The sequence below is a fragment of the Ovis canadensis genome, chromosome 23 (genome assembly GCF_042477335.2).
Source record: "Ovis canadensis isolate MfBH-ARS-UI-01 breed Bighorn chromosome 23, ARS-UI_OviCan_v2, whole genome shotgun sequence".
In the NCBI taxonomy this organism is placed as follows: Eukaryota; Metazoa; Chordata; class Mammalia; order Artiodactyla; family Bovidae; genus Ovis; species Ovis canadensis.
The window spans coordinates 37,490,262-37,516,314 of record NC_091267.1 but is presented as its reverse complement, the minus strand read 5'-3'; the positions used below and the strand labels follow the sequence as shown (position 1 = coordinate 37,516,314).

Below are 26,053 nucleotides of genomic sequence, written 5' to 3'. Positions count from 1 at the left end.
TAATCTCAAATTTTTTTTAATAATCTGTTTTGGACTGTTTTGTGTCTTGATTTTACTTTCTTTATAGTAATGGTTTCAAATACTTATATATTTCTGAAGGGGAGGCAACCTAGAAACATGCCAGGGTTCAGAACATGTCATTTGGGATCCAAAAGATATGTAGGTGGTAGACAAATATTTCAAAAAGTAAAAAATAGCTATACAGTGTTTATAGCTAATGTTTATAGCTAAACAGTGAAAGTGAAAGTCATTCAGTCCTGTCCAACTCTTTGTGAACTCATAGCCTGTAGCCTGCCAGGCTCTTCTGTCCATGGGTTTCTCCAGGCCAGAACACTGGAGCAGGTAGCTGTTCCCTTCTCCATGGGTCTTCCCAACTCAGATCGCCTGCATTGCAGGCAGATTCTTTACCATCTGAGCCACCAGGGAAGCCCTGCTAGCTATAATGTTTTAGTTTCAAAATCTTTATATAGAAATATCATAGCATTTTTTTTTCAATCTTAAATAAAAGAATTCAGCTGAAAGACACTAAAACTAAAGAAAACATAACATCATCACAAAGCAAACTAAAGAGACACTGCCCTTTTACTAGACTGGCAGAAATTCCCATTAAGCCACCAAATGAGATATGTATATGAGAGGTCAGTTTCTTTATGCATGATCAGACACGCTGTACACAGAGGGCAACTGGCATCAGCTAAGGAGAGAAAACTGCTGGCTTGCAAAACAAATAGTGAAAAGATGCCTCATTACAGGCAAATTTAAAATGCTAAGTAAACTGCAAATTAAAAAAAGAATAAAATATAGAAACCAATTGGGTTTACCTGAATCATCATGCCACTAGCCACTTCACCTCGAATGAGTTTCTTCAGGAAGTCTTCTCTGCCCTATACAGTATCAATTTTTTAAAAAACAAAAGGAGGTTTTATGTATGAAAAGTCACTGACAACTGCTAACACAAAATACACTTTACTTAGGTTAAAATAAAGACTAACTGGTCAATAGAAACTGAGTATTATAATTAAAAAAAAAGCAAAAACACACAAAAACCCTGAGGTTATCTGAGGCAGAATTAGTAAGTGATACAACACCAGGAAATAGAATACAGAATATCTGTTCAATTAATTGTACATTATAAACGTGAACTAAAATATCAAAGTAAGAAAATCAAAAAGGAAAAACTAGATAGTCTTCAATTACTCTTTTTAAAAATATCAGTCTGCTTTTAACATTTTCCAGAATGAACACATTCCATTTTGAAAGCAAGAGAGATGAATTCAACTTTAAAGTTACAAAATATAATCAGGTTCTCCATGTGGCAAGAAAAAATTTTCCCTTTTGTTGTTTCCTATTTTTAAAAATCATTCCTTGAAAGATGGTGGACAAAAAATATGTGGAAAAATTTTCTGTTTGATACTTGGATAGAAATAGATGTTTTTCTGGAACTCTCTTGCTTTTTCCATGATCCAGTGGATGTTGGCAATTGGATCTCTGGTTCCTCTGCCTTTTCTAAAACCAGCTTGAACATCAGGGAGTTCACGGTTCATGTATTGCTGAAGCCTGGCTTGGAGAATTTTGAGCATTACTTTACTAGCATGTGAGATGAGTGCAATTGTGCAGTAGTTTGAGCATTCTTTGGCATTGCCTCTCTTTGGGATTGGAATGAAAACAGACCTTTTCCAGTCCTGTGGCCACTGCTGAGTTTTCCAAATGTGCTGGCATATTGAGCGCAGCACTTTCACAGCATCATCTTTCAGAATTTGAAACAGCTCAATTGGAATTCCATCACCTCCACTAGCTTTGTTCATAGTGATGCTTTCTAAGGCCCACTTGACTTCACATTCCAAGATGTCTGGCTCTAGATTAGTGATCACATCATCATGATTAGCTGGGTTGTGAAGATCTTTTTTGTACAGTTTTTCCATGTATTCTTGCCATCTCTTCTTAATATCTTCCTCTTCTGTTAGGTCCATACCATTTCTGTCCTTTATCGAGCCCATCTTTGCATGAAATGTTCCCTTGGTATCTCTAATTTTCATTAAGAGATCTCTAGTCTTTCCCAATCTGTTCTTTTCCTCTATTTCTTTGCACTGATCACTGAAGAAGGCTTTCTTATCTCTTCTTGCTGTTCTTTGGAACTCTGCATTCAGATGCCTATATCTTTCCTTTTCTCCTTTGCTTTTCGCCTCTCTTCTTTTCACAGCAATTTGTAAGCCCTCCCCAGACAGCCATTTTGCTTTTTTGCATTTCTTTTCCATGGGGATGATCTTGATCCCTGTCTCCTGTACTATGTCATGAACCTCCATCCATAGTTCATCAGGCACTCTATCTATCAGATTTAGGCCCTTAAATCTATTTCTCATTTCCACTGTATAATCATAAGGGATTTGATTTAGGTCATACCTGAATGGTCTAGCGGTTTTCCCTACTTTCTTCAATTTGAGTCTGAATTTGGTAATAAAGAGTTCATGATCAGAGCCACAGTCAGCTCCTGGTCTTGTTTTTGTCGACTATATACAGCTTCTCCATGTTTGGCTGCAAAGAATATAATCAATCTGATTTCAGTGTTGACCATCTGGTGATGTCCATGTGTAGAGTCTTCTCTTGTGTTGTTGGAAGAGGGTGTTTGCTATGACCAGTGCATTTTCTTGGCAAAACTCTATTAGTCTTTGCCCTGCTTCATTCCGCATTCCAGGGCCAAATCTGCCTGTTACTCCAGGTGTTTTTTGACTTCCTACTTTTGCATTCCAGTCCCCTATAATGAAAAGGACATCTTTTTTGGGTGTTAGTTCTAAAAGGTCTTGTAGGTCTTCATAAAACCGTTCAACTTCAGCTTCTTTTAGCATTACTGGTTGGGGCATAGACTTGGATAACTGTGATATTGAATGGTTTGCCTTGGAGATGAACAGAGATCATTCTGTCATTTTTGAGATTGCATCCAAGTACTGCATTTTGGACTCTTGTTGACCATGATGGCTACTGTGGAAAATTCTGAAAGAGATGGGAATACCAGACCACCTAACCTGCCTCTTGAGAAATCTGTATGCAGGTCAAGAAGCAACAGTTAGAACTGGACATGGAACAACAGACTGGTTCCAAATAGGAAAAGGAGTACATCAAGGCTGTATATTGTCACCCTGCTTATTTAACTTCCATGCAGAGTACATCATGAGAAACGCTGGACTGGAAGAAACACAAGCTGGAATCAAGATTGCTGGGAGAAATATCAATAATCTCAGATATGCAGATTACATCACCCTTATGGCAGAAAATGAAGAGGAGCTAAAAAGCCTCTTGATGAAAGTGAAAGAGGAGAGCGAAAACACATGAAAAGATGCTCAACATCACTCATTATTAGAGAAATGCAAATCAAAGCCACAATGAGGTACCACTTCACACCAGTTAGAATGGCTGCGATCCAAAAATCTGCAAGCAATAAATGCTGGAGAGGGTGTGGAGAAAAGGGAACCCTCCTACACTGTTGGTGGGAATGCAAACTAGTACAACCACTATGGAGAACAGTGTGGAGATTCCTTAAAAAATTGCAAATAGAACTACCTTATGACCCAGCAATCCCACTGCTGGGCATACACACCGAGGAAACCAGAATTGAAAGAGACACATGTACCCCAATGTTCATCGCAGCACTGTTTATAATAGCCAGGACATGGAAACAACCTAGATGTCCATCAGCTGATGAATGGATAAGAAAGCAGTGGTACATATACGCAATGGAGTATTACTCAGCCGTTAAAAAGAATACATTTGAATCAGTTCTGATGAGATGGATGAAACTGGAGCCGATTATACAGAGTGAAGTAAGCCAGAAAGAAAAACACCAATACAGTATACTAACACATATATATGGAATTTAGGAAGATGGCAATGACGACCCTGTATGCAAGACAGGGAAAGAGACACAGATGTGTATAACGGACTTTTGGACTCAGAGGGAGAGGGAGAGGGTGGGATGATTTGGGAGAATGACATTCTAACATGTATACTATCATGTGAATTGAATCGCCAGTCTATGTCTGACGCAGGATGCAGCATGCTTGGGGCTGGTGCATGGGGATGACCCAGAAAGATGTTATGGGGAGGGAGGGGGAGGGGGGTTCATGTTTGGGAATGCAAGTAAGAATTAAAGATTTTAAAATTAAAAAAAAAAAAGTTGGCTTAAAGCTCAACATTCAGAAAACGAAGATTATGGCATCCAGTCCCATCACTTCATGGGACATAGATGGGGAAACAGTGGAAACAGTGTCAGACTTTATTTTGGGGGGCTCCAAAATCACTACAGATGGTGACTGCAGCCATGAAATTAAAAGACACTTACTCCTTGGAAGAAAAGTTATGACCAACCTAGATAGCATATTCAAAAGCAGAGACATTACTTTGCTGACTAAGGTCCGCCTAGTCAAGGCTATGGTTTTTCCTGTGGTGATGTATAGATGTGAGAGTTGGACTGTGAAGAAGGCTGAGCACCGAAGAATTGATGCTTTTGAACTGTGGTGTTGGAGAAGACTCTTGAGAGTCCCTTGGACTGCAAGGAGATCCCACCAGTCCATTCTGAAGGAGATAAACCCTGGGAATTCTTTGGAAGGAATGATGCTGAAGCTGAAACTCCAGTACTTTGGCCACCTCATGCGAAGAGTTGACTCATTGGAAAAGACTCTGATGCTGGGAGGGATTAGGGCAGGAGGAGAAAGGGACGACCGAGGATGAGATGGCTGGATGGCATCACGGACTCGATGAGTCTGAGTGAACTCTGGGAGATGGTGATGGACAGGGAGGCCTGGTGTGCTGCGATTCATGGGGTCGCAAAGAGTCAGACACGACTGAGCGACTGAAATGAACTGAAATGAACTGAACTTGGATAGAGAGTCTTAATGTCTTTATAGTTGTACTTTATATTATCACACAGCCAGATTTAGAAGTAACTCAAAAATTTCCTTCTGCGTTTAGAATTACCTCTTGGAACCCCTTATTTGAGGGAGGAGTTGCCCTGGATTTAAGCTGTCTTCTATATTAAAAAAAGATGTACGGCTTTGTAAAGAAGAACTGTTGAAGTTCTCTAAACTCTTCCTTCATTACTGAATCCCTATCATATAGCAGAGTCTACACAGACATTCTAAAGAAACAAGTCAATAATTGTCTCCTACAGCCCATTTCCTTAGTATAGCAACCCATCAAAATTACACTCTTCTGAAGTAAAGCAAAATAACTCCAAAGAAGAAAAGAGGAGATAAAGAAAGCAATACCTTTAATATATTACTTCACTCAAGGATATACCTACATCTAAAACCAATTTAGTCAATGATGTATTTTGATAATTTAAAAGAAATTAGTTGCCTCTTCTAATATGATAACAGATAACAGTAGTTTTATCAACTAGTGTTAACGGAGCCAAATTACAAATGACTCTATAGACTAGAAAAAATATACTGTATTTCAAAATAGTAACTGAAAAATGTGTGTGTGTGTGTGTTTATCAAGAAGATAAATTGCAAAATGGTAGGGCATGAAGCTGAAAAGATAAACTATCAGCTTATGTAGAATCTGTAAGGCACAATAAGAAAATTAGTGAAGAATGTTAAGCAAGGTGTATGTTTTAGGAAGGTTACTTGGGCGGCAGTGGGGATTAATTAGTGTTTCCTTAAGATTCATTCATCCTTTTAATTTTTTTTAATTGCCAGTAAGACAGAACTCTATTGTTTAAGTGAATTCAAGTTCCTGAACTTATATAAAGTAACATCATACAAAAAGAATTTGCATAAATAAGGCCAATAAAAACTGCAGACAGTATATGTGCTCAGTCCCTCCTATACAATGCTCTGTGACCTCACAGACTGTAGCCCGCCAGGCTCCTCTGTGCACTGGATTTCCCAGGCAAGAGTGCTGGAGTAGGTTGCATTTCCTTCTCCAGGGGATCTTCCCGACTCAGGGACTGAACTCAAGGAGTCCCCTGCCCCTCCTGCTGCTAAGTCACTTCAGTCGTGTCTGACTCTGTGTGACCCCATAGACGGCAGCCCACTAGGGTCCCCGTCCTTGGGATTCTCCAGGCAAGAACACTGGAGTGGGTTGCCATTTCCTTCTCCAAAGCATGAAAGTGAAAAGTGAAAGCAAAGTCGCTCAGTCATGTCCGATTCTTAGTCACCCCATGGACTGCAGCCTACCAGGTTCCTCCATCCATGGGATTTTTCCAGGCAAGAGTACTGGAGTGGGCTGCCATTGCCTCTCCTGCACTAGCAGGCATATTCTTTACCACTCTGCCACCCGAGAAGTCAGTATATAAGACTCTGAGCCACCAGGGAAGCCCCTAGATATAAGACATTATAATAAAATAGGCTAGAAGTCTGAAGATACAAGAGTAAAACAATTGCATTTCTTTGAAAAGAAGGGAAAGAGTCCCATGAAATTTTGAAACCTGTATTTCTCTACAAAACCAACTCAACCTATTACCAGCGGATCAATATGCACTTCCTGCAAGACAACATCTGGAGCCTCACTCTCGCCTCTCAGGGAACTCTTTCAGGCTCTGTTTTCTACCATGCCCCCAAACCTCCATGACTCAGAGCAAGGCCAAATGACAGGTCACCAGAAGGGAAACTACTGGGTTGGTCAAAACGGTCATTCGGATTTTTCTGGACGATGGTATGGAAATAATCAAATGGATTTTTTGGCCAACCCAGTATCTGTTACTGACTGGGCTGCCGATTTCAACTTCCACCAGGCACAGGGTGTGTTTCCAACCAGATGTTCAAGGCCTTCCCTCAGTACTAACCCCTTCCTGAAAGCATACTCTGTCCATCCGGGCACTGGCCAAATGCTGGGAAGATGACCAGTTCCTAGGGGAGCTTCCAAGTTACTATGACCTTCAAGAACCCAAGAATTAGCCTAAGACTGACACTAAGGTGAGCTCTGAGGGTCACAGTCTCAGGCCACACAATGCAACATCTGAGTGAGGGGACTTATTTGCCACCCCTTCCTGTTGTCATAAGAAGCATTCCCTGTAAAGCTGACTCTGAGGTGGTGGGTTTTGTGTGCAGAATTCTTATTAAGGCGTGTACTTGGAATCAACTCCTGTTGGACTGGAGAAGGGGCATGATGGGAAAATAGAAAGAAGATGAGAGATGATGCAGGATTAAGCAAAAACATAGGCTGAGCTCTTAATACAAAGAATCCCCAACAAGAAGCTTGGTCAACACCATGGGGTGTCCTGAAGCAAGAACAGGCCCCCAGCTTTGCTGCACCTGGAGGGGGAATGACCTCAAGCAAAATGACTTAACTGATTTCTGAAGTAGAATCTGGGCAGTTACATCCACGAAGCTTCTGTCATGGGTCCCCTCAACGATAAAACTATCATTAGTGCTACTCAGACTTATAGGCAAAATATTATTATCGGCCTACTATGTAGAGTTTGTTTTAACCTCACTATGAAATCCATGAAATCGCTAGTATTGTCCCCTTTTGCAAATGGGAAAATTGGGACAGATTATATAAATTGCCAGAATGCAAAAAACTAGCACATGTTGGAAGCAGGATGCTAATCCACATAGAGAGCTCAGGGACTTGATTTCATTGCCTTAGGATCTCAGTGATGCCTGGATACGTAGGATCCTTCAATGTGACTGAAATATTTAGTCTAGAGCCTTCTGACTGTCCTGTCTCTTTCTTTGCAAAGTCTGCTTTTCCATTAGGCTTTCTAAGCAATTGGACTGTTGGACTCTGTAACTCAGCCACCTATTCCACAGACAGAGGAATCGAACTGAGACTTTGTGTTATAGATACACCAATCTGCCAGTGATGCCATGTGTGCATGCAAGCTAGGTTGCTTCATGTCCAACTCTTTGTGACCTCATGGACTGTAGTCACCAGGCTCCCTTGTACATGGGATTCTCCAGGCAAGAATACTGGAATGGGTTGCCATGCCTTCCTCTAGGGGATCTTCCCAACCCAGGGATCAAACTCATGTCTCTTACATCTCTGGTATTGCAGGCAGATTCTTTACCATTAGTGCCAGCTGGGAAGGCTCCAGTGACACGATAGCTGGCTCTAAAACAGAGTCTGCTTAGAAGGTTATGAATACTAGGGAGAGGCTTCTTTTTAAATTCTGCAACATGGGTTATGTCACTGCAGAAAAACAGTACAGGGTAAAATGGGTATGAGTTACTGTAGGCTTAACATAAGAACCAGAGTGTAGTGTTCTTAGCAAAATACTGATTGCTTATCATTGAAAACATTCAAAAAGAGAGACTGGACAATGACAGTGAGCTACAGTAGTTGTGAAAAGATTCCCAGATTTAATCATCTAAGGACCATTTTTTGAGAATGTGCTGTATCCCGGGGAATTTCCTAGAATATTTTATACAGATAGGCACCCCTATCAATGCATGTAGGGACCTTGCAAAATGATCAGAGATGCACAAGTATCAGTTAAGCTGAGGCTGCAGAAAGTGAGGGCTGCCTGTGTGTTGTGTGTGTATGTGTTCGTGCAACACGCACGTGTATGTGAGTCATCGTATCCATTTAGTGACTTAGCTACAACTGTTGTTGTTGTTCAGTCACCCAGTCATGTCTGATTCTTGGTAACCCCATGGAATGCAGCATGCCAGGCCTACAATTCAAAGATGAGAAACCTAAGGTTACAAATGTCATGGTAGTTGCTACATGACTAAGATTCAACAAGTATCAATGCCAAGTTGTTTGACATTGAAGCCTGGGCTACGATACAGCACTCTGAAGTAAGCCCCTCCTCTTTTCATCTTTCAGTCTTCTGGCACATAATCTCTATTGAATGAACAATTTATTGAACAAATGCATTAACAAATAACAACAACAACAAAAATTAGACCCTAGGCTGGGGTATGAAATTGTAAAATTTCAGGGCTTTTCACAGTCAAAAATATGTTTTTAAAATGTCTTTCTAAGTAAAAAAAGAAATTAAGGAAACAATTCCATTCACCATTGCAACGAAAAGAATTAAAATACTTAGGAATATACCTACCTAAAGAAACTAAAGACCTATATATAGAAAATTATAAAACACTGATGAAAGAAATCAAAAAGGACACTAATAGATGGAGAAATATACCATGTTCATGGATCGGAAGAATCAATATAGTGAAAATGAGTATACTACCCAAAGCAATCTACAGATTCAATGCAATCCCTATCAAGCTACCAGCGGTATTTTTCACAGAACTAGAACAAATAATTTCAAGATTTGTATGGAAATACAAAAAACCTCGAATAACCAAAGCAATCTTGAGAAAGAAGAATGGAACTGGGGGAATCAACTTGCCTGACTTCAGGCTCTACTACAAAGCCACAGTCATCAAGACAGTATGGTAATGGCACAAAGACAGAAATATAGATCAATGGAACAAAATAGAAAGCCCAGAGATAAATCCACACACCTATGGACACTTTATCCTTGACAAAGGAGGCAAGAATATACAATGGATTAAAGACAATCTCTTTAACAAGTGGTGCTGGGAAAACTGGTCAACCACTTGTAAAAGAATGAAACTAGAACACTTTAAAACACCATACACAAAAATAAACTCAAAATGGATTAAAGATCTAAATGTAAGATCAGAAACTATAAAACTTCTAGAGGAGAACATAGGCAAAACACACTCCAACATAAATCACAGCAGGATCCTCTATGATCCACCTCCCAGAATTCTGGAAATAAAAGCAAAAATTAAGCAAATGGGATCTAATTAAAATTAAAATGTTCTGCACAACAAAGGAAACTATAAGCAAGGTGAAAAGACAGCCTTCTGAATAGGAGAAAATAATAGCAAATGAAGCAACTGACAAACAACTAATCTCAAAAATATACAAGCAACTTATGCAGCTCAAGTCCAGAAAAATAAATGACCCAGTCAAAAAATGGGCCAAAGAACTAAATAGACATTTCTCCAAAGAAGACATATGGATGGCTAACAAACACATGAAAAATGCTCAACATCACTCATTATCAGAGAAATACAAATCAAAACCACAATGAGGTACCATTTCACACCAGTCAGAATGGCAGCAATCCAAAAGTCTACAAGCAATAAATGCTGGAGAGGGTGTGGAGAAAAGGGAACCCTCTTACACTGTTGGTGGGAATGTAAACTAGTACAGCCACTATGCAGAACAGTGTGGAGATTCCTTAAAAATTTGCAAATAGAACTGCCATATGACCCAGCAATCCCACTGCAGGGCATACACACCAAGGAAACCAGAATTGAAAGGGACACGTGCACCACAATGTTCATCGCAGCACTGTTTATAATAGCCAGGACATGGAAACAACCTAGATGTCCATCAGCAGATGAATGGATAAGAAAGCAGTGGTACATATACACAATGGAGTATTACTCAGCCATTACAAAGAATACATTTGAATCAGTTCTAATGAGGTGGGTGAAACTGGAGCCAATTATACAGAGTGAAGTAAGCCAGAAAGAAAAACACCAATACAGTATACTAACACATATATATGGAATTTAGAAAGATGGTAATGATAACCCTGTATGCGAGATAGCAAAAGAGAGACACAGATGTATAGAATGGACTTTTAGACTCTGTGGGAGAGAGAGAGGGTGGGATGATTTGGGAGAATGGCATTGAAACATGTATACTATCAGGTAAGAAATGAATCACCAGTCTATGTTCGATACAGGATACAGGATGCTTGGGGCTGGTGCATGGGGATAATACAGAGAGATGATATGGGGTGGGAGGTGGGAGGGGGGTTCAGGACTGGGAACTCTGTACACCCGTGGCTGACTCATGTTAATGTATGGCAAACCAATACAGTATTGTAAAGCAAAATAAAGTAAAAATAAAAAATAAAAAAAAATGTCTTTCTATATAACGAGAAACTTGGGATTCATCCAACTATCACACAGATTCTCACTCATAAACAGCATCTTGAGAAGAAACAATGAAAAAAAGCCTACAGGACATTTTCCCCAAGATGCAGGGAAATGAGTGAGGTGGTAGGAAAGGCAAGAAGATAAGCAACTGAATAAGCATTGAAAGAAGACTGCCTTTCTCAGGAATGCACTCTGCAGCCCAACCTGGGCCAGGCTTTTCGGTTTTTCAAACTGCCAAAGTACGGTAAAGGGAATGAAAGCCCAGAAACATCATCATTTCACACCTGTTACAATAATGAAGTCAATCATTGGTAATTCAACCAAGAATTATCAATGAATGCTAAGTCCACTGGGTGAACTTTTTGGAAACATTTCCATATTCTTACGATATCACTCAGTTGAAAGTAAAAGTGAAAGTCTGCTCAGTCGTGTTCAACTCTTTGCGACCCCATGGGCTGGGATTTTATGGAGAGTCTATGGGATTCTTCAGGCCAGAATACTGAAGTGGGTACCCTATCCCTTCGCCAGGGGATCTTCCTGGCCCAGGGATTCAACCCAGGTCTCCCACAGTGTAGGCGGATTCTTTACCATCTGAGCTACTAGGGATGATAATCACTCAGTTGAGTACTTTTTAATTATAGCAGGAGCATGGATAAACCATAACTTTAACCAAATGATCAAACTTATTATTACTAGTTATCACTTTGGCCACCTGATGCACAGAACTGACTCACTGGAAAACACTCTGAAGATGGGAAATATTGAAGGCAAAAGGAGAAAAAGGTGGCAGAGGATGAGACAGTTAGATACCACGACTGACTCAATGGACATGAATCTAAGCAAACTCTGGGAGACAGTGAAGGACAGGGGAGGACTGTATGCTATACAGTCCATGGGGTGGCAAACATTCGGACACGACTTAGTGACTGAATCACAACAACAGCTATCACTGGTTATGAGACAAACTTACACCATGTGTTTTATAATATGTCTTATTGATACACTATTATAACTTATGTAATATTCCTGCCACAAGTGATTTACCTGAATCTAATCATGAGTAAACACAAAGATCAATCCACATTGAGAGAAATTCTGCAAAGTGGGGACTGGAATGCAAAAGTAGAAAGTCAAAAAACACCTGAAGTAACAGGCAAATTTGGCCTTGGAATGCGGAATGAAGCAGGGCAAAGCTAATAAGAGTTTTGCCAAGAAAACGCACTTGTCATAGCAAACACCCTCTTCCAACAACACAAGAGAAGACTCTAACATGGACATCACCAGATGGTCAACACCGAAATCAGACTGATTATATTCTTTGCAGCCAAACACGGAGAAGCTGTATATAGTCAACAAAAACAAGACCAGGAGCTGACTGTGGCTCTGATCATGAACTCTTTATTACCAAATTCAGACTCAAATTGAAGAAAGTAGGGAAAACCGCTAGACCAGTCAGGTATGACCTAAATCAAATCCCTTATGATTATACAGTGGAAATGAGAAATAGATTTCAGGGCCTAGATCTGATAGATAGAGTGCCTGATGAACTATGGAATGAAGTTCGTGACATTGTGCAGGAGACAGGGATCAAGATCATCCCCAGGGAAAAGAAATGCAAAAAAGCAAAATGGCTGTCTGGGGAGGCCTTAGAAATAGCTGTGAAGAGAAGAGAGGTGAAAAGCAAAGGAGAAAAGGAAAGATATAGGCATCTGAATGCAGAGTTCCAAAGAATAGCAAGAAGAGAAAAGAAAGCCTTCTTCAGCGATCAATGCAAAGAAATAGAGGAAAACAACAGAATGGGAAAGACTAGAGATCTCCTCAAGAAAATTAGAGATACCAAGGGAACATTTCATGCAAAGATGGGCTCGATAAAGGACAGAAATGGTAGGGACCTAACAGAAGAGGAAGATATTAAGAAGAGGTGGCAAGAATACACGGAAGAACTGTATAAAAAAGATCTTCACGACCCAGATAGTCATGATGATGTGATCACTAATCTAGAGCCAGACATCCTGGAATGTGAAGTCAAGTGGGCCTTAGAAAGCATCACTAAGAACAAAGCTAGTGGAGGTGATGAAATTCCAGTTGAGCTGTTTCAAATCCTGAAAGATGATGCTGTGAAAGTGCTGCACTCAATATGCCAGCACATTTGGAAAACTCAGCAGTGGCCACAGGACTGGAAAAGGTCTGTTTTCATTCCAATCCCAAAGAGAGGCAATGCCAAAGAATGCTCAAACTACTGCACAACTGCACTCATCTCACATGCTAGTAAGGTAATGCTCAAAATTCTCCAAGCCAGGCTTCAGCAATACATGAACCGTGAACTCCCTGACGTTCAAGCTGGTTTTAGCAAAGGCAGAGGAACCAGAGATCAAATTGCCAACATCCGCTGGATCATGGAAAAAGCAAGAGAGTCCCAGAAAAACATCTATTTCTGCTTTATTGACTATGTCAAAGCCTTTGACTGTGTGGATCACAATCAACTGTGGAAAATTCTGAAAGAGATGGGAATACCAGACCACCTAACCTGCCTCTTAAGAAATCTGTGTGCAGGTCAGGAAGCAACAGTTAGAACTGGTCATGGCACAACAGACTGGTTCCAAATAGGAAAAGGAGTACGTCAAGGCTGTATATTGTCACCCTGACTATTTAACTTATATGCAGATTACATCATGAGAAATGCTGGACTGGAAGAAACACAAGCTGGAATCAAGATTGCAGGGAGAATATCAATAATCTCAGATATGCAGATGACACTGCCCTTATGGCAGAAAGTGAAGAGGAACTAAAAAGCCTCTTGATAGTGAAAGAGGAGAGTGAAAAAGTTGGCCTAAAGCTCAACATTGAGAAAACGAAGATCATGGCATCCGGTCCCATCACTTCATGGGAAATAGATGGGGAAACAGTAGAAACAGTGTCAGACTTTATTTTTTGGGGCTCCAAAATCACTGCAGATTGTGACTGCAGCCATGAAATTAAAAGACGCTTACTCCTTGGAAGAAAAGTTATGACCAACCTAGATAACATATTCAAAAGCAGAGACATTAAGTTGCCGACTAAGGTCCGTCTAGTCAAGGCTATGGTTTTTCCTGTGGTCACGTATGGAAGTGAGAGTTGGACTGTGAAGAAGGCTGAGTGCCAAAGAATTGATGCTTTTGCACTGTGGTATTGGAGAAGACTCTTGAGAGTCCCTTGGACTTCAAGGAGATCCCACCAGTCCATTCTGAAGGAGATAAACCCTGGGAATTCTTTGGAAGGAATGATGCTGAAGCTGAAACTCCAGTACTTTGGCCACCTCATGCGAAGAGTTGACTCATTGGAAAAGACTCTGATGCTGGGAGGGATTGGGGGCAGGAGGAGAAGGTGACGACCGAGGATGAGATGGCTGGATGGCATCACGGACTCGATGGATATGACTCTGAGTGAACTCCGGGAGATGGTGATGGAAAGGGCGGCCTGGCGTGCTGCGATTCATGGGGTTGCAAAGAGTCAGACACGACTGAGCGACTGAACTGAACTGAACTGGCCTTGACGCCTTAAAAAATGTCTGTGTGATGAGAGACAAACTAAACAAAAGTGTAAGGGACATTATAAGATTAAACGGAACTTAAAAGTGATAACAAATGCAACATGCTATAACTCAATCATGCGGCAAGCAACCAAATGAGCGAAGTGTGTGTGTGCATTGTATATTTGTGCCAGTTACCTAATTACTGTCTGTTAGTTCTCACTGCACTCTTAACTCTTATTTGAGATACTGGAGTTGGGTATTGTGCGTGAACAGTGAACAGTATTCTGCCGGCTGGAGTAAAATGGGGCTTTATCAGTAGAGGGCTCAGAGGGGCTTACAAGCAAGGGGGATTCTCAGCCTTGTTTTGGTTCTCACTAATTTCTCCTTCCTCAAGTACAACTGCTGTCGGCTGGTCTGCGAGCCCTCAGCCAGGTTCTCCACCCAGAAACTCTATTCACACTCCAGTCAACCTACACCAAGGTTCTCTGCTTCTGGGCCGCGCACTGAACACAGCCACCCTCTTCCATAATGCCTTACCCTGCTTTGCAGGAGAACAGCTTCTTCCACAACTGACTCTTATGTGGGTATGTTCTTGCATCTCTACGGGCAGTGAATATCCCCTGCGTCTGCTATTCCTACATGCTTCAGAGCAGGGTCTGTAAGCTTTCCCTGTAAAGGGCTAGACAATAAATAATCTACACTTCGTGGCTATAAGGTCTTTGTCACAACTACTCAAATATGGTTTTGGAGAAAAGGAATAAAAATGGATTAAAAAGATCGCTTTGAAGAGTTTGAAAGAAACTGAGGGAAGGGAGTGACAGCATCTCAGAGACTCGGAAGAGCCTTCGCTGAAACCATCCCGGTGGTTGACTTGCTGCCCGGTTTTAGCAGCCAGAAACCAGCAGGTGGCAGCAGAGAGCTATTCTAATGGAAGAGACTCCTGCGTGAGCAGAAAGGACAGCTGAAGAGCAAAGTGGAACAGTCAATGCTCTGTGTCCAGAGACCCATGTTTAAAGAGAAAATGGAAGGAGAAACTAAACATAAATAGATCTAAGCTGATAATCACGGATGTTTCATCCCTTTCATTTCCAGTGACAAAAGGGGGCACTAAGGAAAAGGTTGTAGAATTCATTACATAAGGTATGAGACATGAAGAGAGAGAAATAGACTTTAAAATTAAGAATTAAAACCATAGAGCAAAATATGGGATTTCTGCAAGTGGGCTGGGCTGAGTTAGTGGTGCAGGGCAGCTCTGGCTGTGAATTGCTAGAGCAGTTTTAGGTGGTCAGGACCCTAAAGCGAGTCCAGGAGGCAGCCCACCCAACCCGGTTCTACCCAAAAGTAAATACAACAGTGCTGCTACTTCATCTATCATTTTTTATGAAGGTATATGTGCTTTCTGTAGAAATATTTTAAAACTAAAAAAATTAAAATGAACCCATAAAGCCAGAGATACACATTTTGACTTTTTGGTGCATTCCTTTTTAGATCTAGAGATTGAATACTACCTTGGGTAAAATTACACTTGTATTACTCTATTACCTAGAAATCTGTATATTTAAATTTTCCCACTGTATGTTAACTATGTACTCAAGCTTTCCATAAAAATTTACTGAGTACTTACTTTTTTCTAAGTATTATTAGACCTAGGGATGCAGCAGTGTAGAAAATAGACAATAATTCTTGTCCCTCTGTAACATATTTTCTGGCAGTTATTAAGTAATTAATCATAAACACCTTCAAATTGCATCTATATAGACTGAAGCGACTTAGCAGCAGCAGCTTCTGTTTATCTTCGTTATCTGGTGATTTTAAGCCCTATATTTCTAAATAATGTTAATGAATTATAGATTATGAATACACTTCAAATTCTTTACTTATTATTGATAAATTAACTTTTCAGAAAGGTTCTATTAATTTATACTGAGCTGGATACTCCAGCAGCTTATGAGAGTCACTATACTGATATGTCTTTGCCTTTATCAAATATTAGTTTTGATTTATGTAAAATTGGCATAACATGTTCTTTTTTCACAAAATTACTGTAAGAGTGGAAGATAATGCATACAAAGTAGTAGACTGAAGGAGATATTCACATTAAGCATTCAAAAAATAGATTACTTTCAATATGTTACTTAGAATCTACACATTATCAGGAGACAGACTTGAGTTAAATGTTCAAGTCAATTATTGAAGACTGTATTATCCTAAAAAGTGAAAGTAGCCCTATTCTATGAAGTATCTTTTAAGTTGTTTATCCCTAATATTTTTGAAATTATATCTTTCAGGCTCCAAAATGTTTTATATTCAATATTATTCATTTATCACACAAGGCACAATGTAAGTATTGTCATACACATTTAAGAGATGAAAAACCTAGGCTCAATATGGTTAAGCAATATTTTCAAAATAAATACTTAGCAGAACAGGAATTTAAATTATGAAACATTTGACTCCAAAACCTATACTCTTTCAACAAAATCACATATCCCTTTGAAAAGAGAGAAAAAGAAACAAAATTCACAGATTTAAATGGAAATACTAAAGAGTTAATTCATCACCTCTTGTCTGGCAAACAAAGCTCTAATCCAGTAGAATAGGAATGGAAGTTATGTTTTCATATAGTTTTTGCAACAAGTCAAATAAAGTTTAATTTTGTTCTCAAGTGTTTGTGCCATCAATATGCTTTATTTATATAATACCTCTCAGGTCTATTTACTACTCCCATGTACATGTGTCAGGAAAATAAACTGGTACTTAACTAAGGGAACACCTAGTTGCCTTTTGAAGGACTTAAGCCTTAACATACCTTCACTCTATTTCTCTTTTATTTTTACCGTTAAACTTTTCCCCAGTAAACATGTACCACTAATTGGATGTCCCAGTATTACAATTAATGACTTCCTTTCATTCAACTTTGCTGAAGTATTCCTCCTCTGAATGTAGTAGAGAAGAATCTTAGTAAACTAAAATCCAATGGGACAAAGGAAAAGAAAATACGGATCAGAGAGATAAAGAAGAGTGACTATGCTATCAATTTAAAGCACAAGTGACTCTGAGCTTCTAGGTTACTTAAAACAGAGGGACACACGAAACTTTAGAGCATGCTTAATTAATAATAAGAGATTAATAATTAATAATAATAAACTTTATATCAATAAAAATTTTCTCTTAGTTCTGAAATCTAAAGTAAACCAGGTGCATTGATTTTTGAACATTTTGAACAGTATAACCACTTCTCTCACTACTGTGAAAAACCTAAGTACCAATGGTCAACTTTGAACATACTTTTACCAGCCTTTGTTAAAAGCCAAGGACACAGTATCAGTTCATAACACAATAGAGGCAGTAGCAGATGGTGAAAATAATATCCTCTAGATTTTAATGAGACATAAACCCTCAAGAATCTTAATGAAAAAATATCAGAATATTCATTATATAATCATTTTATAAATACCATCATGTCTTCTGTCCATTTTTTGATTTGTTTGTTTGCCTTGTTTTTTAATATTGAGTTGCATGAGCTGTTTGTATATTTTGGAGATTAATCCCTTGTCAGCTACTTCATTTGCAAATATTCTCCAAATCTAAAGGTCATCTTTTCATCTTGTTTATGGCTTCCTCTGCTGTGCAAAATCTTTTAAGTTTAATTAGGTCTCATTCATTTATTTCTATTTTCATTACTCCAGGAGATGAGTCAAAAAGATCTCGCTACAATTTATGTCCAAGAGTGTTCTGAATATGTTTTCTTCTAAGAGGTTTATAGTGTCTGGCCTTATATGTAGGTCTTTATTCCACTTTGAGTTTATTTTTCTGTATGGTGTTAGAGAGTGTTCTAACATCATTCTCTTACATGTAGCTGTCCAGTCTTCCCAGAATCCCTCACTGAAGAGACTGTCTCTTCTCCACTGTAGACATTTCTCCCAAAACATGACATACAGAGGGCCAACAAACATATGAAAGATGCTCAACATCACTGATTAAAAATTAGAGAAATGCAAATCAAAACTACTACAATGAGGTAACACCTCACAACAGACAGAAGAGCCATCATCAAAAAATCTACAAACAATAAGCACTGGAGAGAAGTATGGAGAAAAGGGACCCTCTTACAATGTTGCTGGGAATGTAAATCGGTACAGTCACTATGCAGAACAGTACAGAGGTTCTTATAAAACTAAAAACAGAGCTACCATATGACCCAACAAATGCACTCCTGGGCATATACCCAGAGAAAACTATAATTCAGAAGGATACAAGCATGCCAGTGTTCACTGAAGCACTGATTACAATAGCTTGGACATGGAAGCAACCTAAATGTCCATCAACAAAAGAATGGATAAATCTGTACACACACACATAAACACACACACACTGGAATATTACTCAGCCATAAAAAGGAATGAACTGATGCCATCTGCAGAGATGTGGATGGACCCAGAGACTGTCATGCAGTGTGAAGTCAGAAAGAGAAAAAGAAATATTATATAATATTGCATATATGTGAAATCTAGAAAAATGATACAGATGAATTTATTTGCAAAGCAGAAATAGAGACACAGATATAGAGAACAAGTGTATGGATACCAAGGGGGAAGGGGTGGAGGGAGATTGGTATTGACATATACAGATAACTAATGAGAACCTACTGTATCGCATAAGGAACTCTCTACTCAGTACTCTGTGATGACCTGCATTGGAAGGAAATCCAAAAAAGAAGGGTTGTATTATACATATAGCTGATCACTTTGCTGTACAGCAGAAATTAACACAAGATTGTAAAGCAACTATATTCCAACAAAAATAAATTTAATAATTGCAAAAAAAACACCCCATCAGTCTTATCTGGAATTAGGAATAGAAGCTGTATAGTGCACAAGTCAAATTTTGGCTTATTAAAGCTCTGTTCTGTTAATTGAAATGGACTTGCTCAGTAGGTTCTGACTTTTACTTTAGTCAAATAAAAGGTCTATAAGCTTTGATTCAGAAATGAACAAATAGTTGAAGCGAGAGCCAAGATTTTTCTCTAAAAAAAGTTCTGCATTGCTTGAAATATTTGGGGGGGGGACTCAAGAAAACAAACTTCTAAACTATAAAGTTATAGACCATATTACTGTGGCCTAGAACAGTCCAAGGACATAACACATTGTCTTTTTCACATAGCATTAAAAATGACACTTAAAAAACACTACTCAGCCATGAAAAAGAATGACATAATACTATTTGCAGAAACAAGGATGGACCTAGAGATTAAATACTAAGTGAAATAAGTCAAACAGAGAAAGACAAATTCCATATGATATCACTTATATGTATAATCTAAAATATGACACAAATGAACCCTTCATGAACCAGAACAGACTCAGAAAACAAACTTATCATTACCAGAAGGGGACGGAGGTGGGGAGGGGTGAATTAGGAGTTTGGGGTTGGCAGATACAAACTACTGTGTATAAATAGATAAAAATCATACTGTATAGCACAGGGAACTATATTTAGTATCCTCTACTAAACTACACAAGCTGGAATCAAGATTGCCGGGAGAAATATCAATCATCTCAGATATGCAGATGACACCACACTTATGGCAGAAAGTGAAGAAGAACTAAAAAGCCTCTTGATGAAAGTGAAAGAGGAGAGTGAAAAACCTGGCTTAAGCTCAACATTCAGAAAACGAAGATCATGGCATCTTGTCCCATCACTTCATGGGAAATAGATGGGGAAAGAGTGGAAACAGGGTCAGACTTTATTTTGGGGGGCTCCAAAATCACTGCAGATGGTGACTGCAGCCATGAAATTAAAAGACACTTACTCCCTGGAAGGAAAGTTATGACCAACCTAGATAGCATATTCAAAAGCAGAGACATTACGTTGCCGACTAAGGTCCGTCTAATCAAGGCTATGGTTTTTCCTGTGGTCATGTATGAATGTGAGAGTTGGGCTGTGAAGAAAGCTGAGTGCTGAAGAATTGATGCTTTTGAACTGTGGTGTTGGAGAAGACTCTTGAGAGTCCCTTGGACTGGAAGGAGATCCACCCAGTCCATCCTAAAGGAGATGAGTCCTGGGTATTCATTGGAAGGGCTGATGCTAAAGCTGAAACTCCAGTACTTTGGCCACCTCATGCAAAGAGTTTACTCATTGGAAAAGACTCTGATGCTGGGAGGGATTGGAGGCAGGAGGAGAAGGGGACGACAGAGGATGAGATGGCTGGATGGCATCACCGTCTCGTTGGACATGAGTTTGAATGAACTCTGGGAGTTGGTGATGAACAGGGAGGCCTGGTGTGCTGTGATTCATGGGGTTGAAAAGAGTCGGACACAACTGAGCAACTGAACTGAACTGAACTGAACTAAACTACAATGAAAAGTAATGTGAAAAAGAATATATATATACATGAATTACATTACTGTACAAGAAACTAGCATAACATTGTAAATCAATTATACTTCAATTTAAAAAAACAAAAAATAACCATTAAACATCTAAATTTTTGAAACAGAATCATATAATATCTGTGATCAGACTACAATGGAATTAAACTAGAAATCAGTAACAGAAAGATAACCAGAAAATTCCAAAATATGTAGAGACTAAACACATTTTTAAATAATACATAGTCAAAGAATCAACTGCAAAAGATTTTAAAATATTTTGAACTAAATAAAAATGGGGATGTAATTTACCAAAATTTGTGATACGCAGTAAAAGCAGTACTTAAGAAGGAAAATCACAGCACTTAATACATATATCAGAAAATAAGAAAGATCTAAAATCAAAAACCTAGGTTTCCACCTTAGAAACCGATAAAAACAACAGCAAATTAAATACAAAATATGCAGAAGAAAAGAATGAAAAAAGAGACATCACTACAAATCCCATGTACATTGTAAGGATAATAAAGGAACACTGAAAAATTATTTGCTTAAAAATTACATAGCCTAAATAATGACCAATTCCTTGAGAGGCACAATCTTCCAAAATTCACAGAAGAAACAGATGATCCAACCACTCTGGAAGACGTTTTGGTCTGAGACAAAACTATATTCTTATTGTAAGATCCAGCAATCACATTACTTGGTATTTAGACAAAGGAGTTGGAAACACAGATCCACACAAACACCTGCACACGATATTTATAGTGACTTTATTAATAGCTGCCAATACTTGGAAGCAACTCAGATACTTATCAATAGATGAATGGATAAACTGTGGCATCCAGACTAGCATATTATTCAGTGCTAAAAAGAAATGAGCTATTATATGCATGAAAACACAGAGAAAAACCTTAAATGCCTATTAGTAAATGAAAGAAATCTATCTGAAAAGGCTATCTATTGCATGATCTCAACTATAGGACAATGTCGAAAAGGTGAAAGTATGGAGTAAAAGATCAGTGGTTGCCATGGTTTTGGGAGAGGAATGAAGAGGAGGAACATGCAAGATTTTTACGGCAGTTAAAATACTCTGTCCTTCAACTCAATTTTGCTGTGACCCTAATGCCATCCTAAAAAATTCAAAGTCTTAATAATGATCCCTGCTATGGTTATTTTGAATTTTTGAACCTAACTGAATTTTTGTTGTTTGGAGTGTATCTTTAGTTAGTATCCAATCGACTAGTTTATTCCAAGATCACCATCAGAAGATCTTGTCCCCAAAGTCACCATAGCTACCTAAAAGCCATGCTACTTTGGAAAATCACTCTACAATAAGTGTATTAATAACTCCAAAATGAGCATATTAAAAACAACCACACAGAATTATGAATGTTAAATTACTTAACTTGTATAAAGAGACCTGGATATAATAAGCTTGCAGAAAACTCTGTCACCCTTTCTACTGCCATCCTTCTTTTCTACTAAGTTTCCACTTAGTTCTAACACTATAAGTTTATCCTAGAATCAGAGTGGCTTCATATTTTACTTTTTCACCAAAATTCCAATATGTCCGAACAAAAAGCCCTGCAAATTCCTGCAGCTTGCAAAGAAATCTTCTTCTGAAGTGTTAAGAATTTCTTAACATCTGATGAGAGCTTTCAAGATTTATTTTTTACAATATCACATTCTCCAGATAACACTGGATGATTTTCTGGTCACACCATAATTGAACACATTTTTCCCTTTTATTGATTCATCTCCAATCACTATTAGCTAATTTTATCCTAGGACTTGGCTAATCACGTCTTTTCTGAATAGACCAGTTATTAGGATTGAATGTATGGAAATACTGTGGCAAATCATTTGCAACAGCTGGAAAATTCCAGAAACTTCTAGGTATTTTGATTGTTCAAAGTTGCTTCTAGTCTAAGTTGCCTAAAACTTATTGGGGCATTTTATGATACATTTGAAAAAGAAAATTCAGAAAGTCTACTTCTTAGACACTGCTGCTGCTGCTGCTGCTGCTGCTGCTGCTAAGTCGCTTCAGTCATGTCCAACTCTGTGCGACCCCATAGACAGCAGCCCACCAGGCTCCCCCGTCAAGGTTATTTTTCAAATCTAGCTCAGAGGTGGTAATTAATTTCTGGAAGACACATACTAAGGACTAATTTCAGGCCAGGATCAACAAACACACAAAATTTTCTGCAAGGAAAACATGATGCCCTGACTCAGAAAATTATATAGACTTTCTTTAATTAGTCAATGAAATACAGTGGGTCATTACAAGGGAGAAATTATAAAAAATGAATTACTACAAATACAAATTATCTAAAAACTATCTATAAATTTACTTTTAAGTTATCACCATTCTGACACATATATACATCACAGAAATTTAGTGTCCTATATATATTCAATTTAGAGATTAGCAGATATGTTTAACAATAGGGAGTATTTATGGAATGGAGTAATTTCATTCTGTTACTTCCTTCTAGTTATCTCTCAGCTACCACAGTGTGATAAGGAATCTGATGAACAACTTCTTCAATTCTGCATGATCTAGCCAGAGAGACACTTTGCCTTGGCAAAGCAAGTACAGTGGAGTCAAATCAAATTTGCACTTAACCTACAAATTGTAGTTTATGGCATCAGGAAAATTTAGAAAAAAATAAACAGTTCAATACAACATCCTTCTTAATAAATGAGTGCCTCAGATTAGTGAAGCAATACATGTGAAGAGTTAAAGTAGGTTGTGACAGCTATGGGACAAATACATGAATGATATTAAGGGTTTCCTGTCACCTGAAAAAAATAAAACATTGTTAAATGGCCAAATCAGTGCATGACATGTTCACTGACAGTTTCAATGAAGAAATTAATCAATGGCCATAGATATACACATATTAATGAAAAATTAAATTATAAATAACATAATCACTGCCATATTTCTAAAATAATTTTGAGATTAATTTTTGCTAAACAATTTTTATTATACTAATTTTGGAATATATAAGATACAAGAATCCCATTCAATAAATAACCCATGGGAAGAGACACAGGTGCAACACACCAAGTCAGCCAGACAGCTGGTCTCAGTGTGGGAAGAAACCCTGATCTTCCAATACAGAACCACTTATGGGAAGGCAATCTACATGTCCTAAGGTTAGACAGCACAAGACAAAGTCTTCATTGAGAATAGTTCTACTGCAGGGCCTGGACAGAAATGTGGATTCTACATGTTTCAGATACTTGTATACCCAAAATCTTTAATTAAAAAAAGAATGCCGTGGGACTTCCCTGGTGGTTCAGTGTTTAAGAATTTTCCCGCCAATGCAGGGGACACAGGTTCAACTCCTGGTCCAGGAACTAAGATCCCACATGACGCAGGGCAACTTAGCCCACATGCACCACAACTGCTGAAGCCCGTGCTCCCTAGAGCCCATGTTTTGCAACAAGAGAAGTTTCCACAATGAGAAGCCCAAGCCCCTGCTCACCACGACTACAGAAAGCCTGCTCACAGCAACAAAGACCCAGAAGAGCCATCCGCCCCCCCGCAAAATGTCAAAGATGGGAGAGGTCTGGATGTGATGTGTGATGGACAAAAGTAGCCTGTTAAAGTGGTCCTTCAGGTGTGGTAATGAAGCTGACTTTAGTAGTCTCTATTTCAAGTGGCAGGGAGTGGCTATTTGTCATCTCTCTCACTTAGTGAATTTGAGGTCTATAAGCAGTTGTTTTCACAGCACTGTGGTCAACTAATTGCTTGGTACTCTGGAAGCTAATAACTTGCAGGTCTAATGTAGGTACTCCCTGGTATGGGTTCGAGGGCACCTCCCATCATCTCTTTTTCCTGCCAGAGACAGGAACTATTTTACATGTTAGATATGTAGGAGGAGACAACCAAGCATCACTCTCTTCTGGTGATCCAGGTAGTTTAAGGTTGGTGATAGAAACGAGTAAGCACAAGTGTTGATTAGCTACATTGAGCCCCATTTCTCTTCTATTAAGGCCAACCTCTAAAGAAAAACTGATTTTTCTTCTGATTTATAGGAGTGACTTTTCTGAAAAAAAACTAACATAGCTTAAATTAAAATCTATCAATATTAAATCAATAAAGTTCAGGCTCATTACACTTTTCATAACTAACAAGAACACAGAGATACAAACCTTGAATTTTCTTCTCACTTCTGCTACTTTCTGTTCTAACTCCTCTGTTTTAAATTTGGTTAGGTGAAAAATAGCACCGATGTTATAAGCTTCCTTGTATAGTTGTTTAAGAAACTCTTCATTTTTTGACCTCATTTTCAAAAGAGATTGGATTTCGGACTCAAGCTCTGATTTTTTCCTTATACTGTAAAAAAAAAAAAAAAGCATAAATATTGATATGATTATTCCAAAAGAGGATCTATTGAGGCAAATATATTTAATAATGATAAAAGGGAATAAAATCGCATTTTATGTTGCCAAAAATACGAAATAACCATACACTTAATCTAAACTAAGAGAAAAATACATTCCAAAATTCCATTTCTTTTTCTGCTTCTCCTGATGGCTACTTCTAAGTGTCAAGCTGTGCTCAATATCATGAGAAAAAGCATATTAATAAGAAAGGCTTGGCAAACCAAGATGTTCAAATTTCAGAGCACTGATTTTCCTTCTATAGCCACCCATCCTTTCTAATCCTATATAACATTGCTACTAAGAATAATAAAATAGAAGAAAAATTCAGCCCATGAAAAAGACAAACAACAAAACTCAACAAAAGAAAACAACTAAAACTCTCAAAAAGAAAACCAATAGCTAAGGGAAAAGAGTTGGTAGGGAAAAAAAAGAAGGTAAGACATTAATATCACTGTAAGATTCTCAAAGACACAGAGAAATACAAGATTCTATGGCACACTAGCTGTCCATATTAGCTCTCCACACTAGTTGTCCACAGACTGGTTGTCCACTAGGTTCTATGGCAGTTACTGCCCACACTGGGTACTGTCTTTGTTCCAAATATAAATCACTGAGGCATACAAAATAAGAAAATGCAAAAAGTATATATAGTTACACTCACAAATGAGCTAACCATGTTTGTAGAATAGAAATGGAACTGGAAAGCAAAGCAGCAGTTAGGGCCTTAAGGATATTCACTACAAAGGAAAACAAAAAATGTAACTATGTGAGGTCATTGATGTGTGTTAATTATTTCTCAAAGGATATGTATGTCAAATCATTACATTTCATGCTTTTAATGTATACAGTTTTGTCATTTGTACCTCAGTAACACTGAAAAACATTTAAATAAAATG

At 38.5% G+C, this 26,053-nt stretch overlaps 1 protein-coding gene across 1 annotated transcript in view; it reads right to left on the bottom strand.

The window, feature by feature from the left end:
• Positions 1 to 26,053, bottom strand: part of CCDC178 (coiled-coil domain containing 178) — a 171,291-nt gene that overhangs the window by 23,374 nt on the left and 121,864 nt on the right. Inside the window, exons 13-14 of the mRNA XM_069568311.1 lie at positions 24,924 to 25,107; positions 822 to 884 (exon numbers count right to left, since the gene is read on the bottom strand). Of these exons, the coding sequence (XP_069424412.1) occupies positions 822 to 884; positions 24,924 to 25,107 (247 nt within the window). The remainder of the gene's footprint in view (positions 1 to 821; positions 885 to 24,923; positions 25,108 to 26,053) is intronic.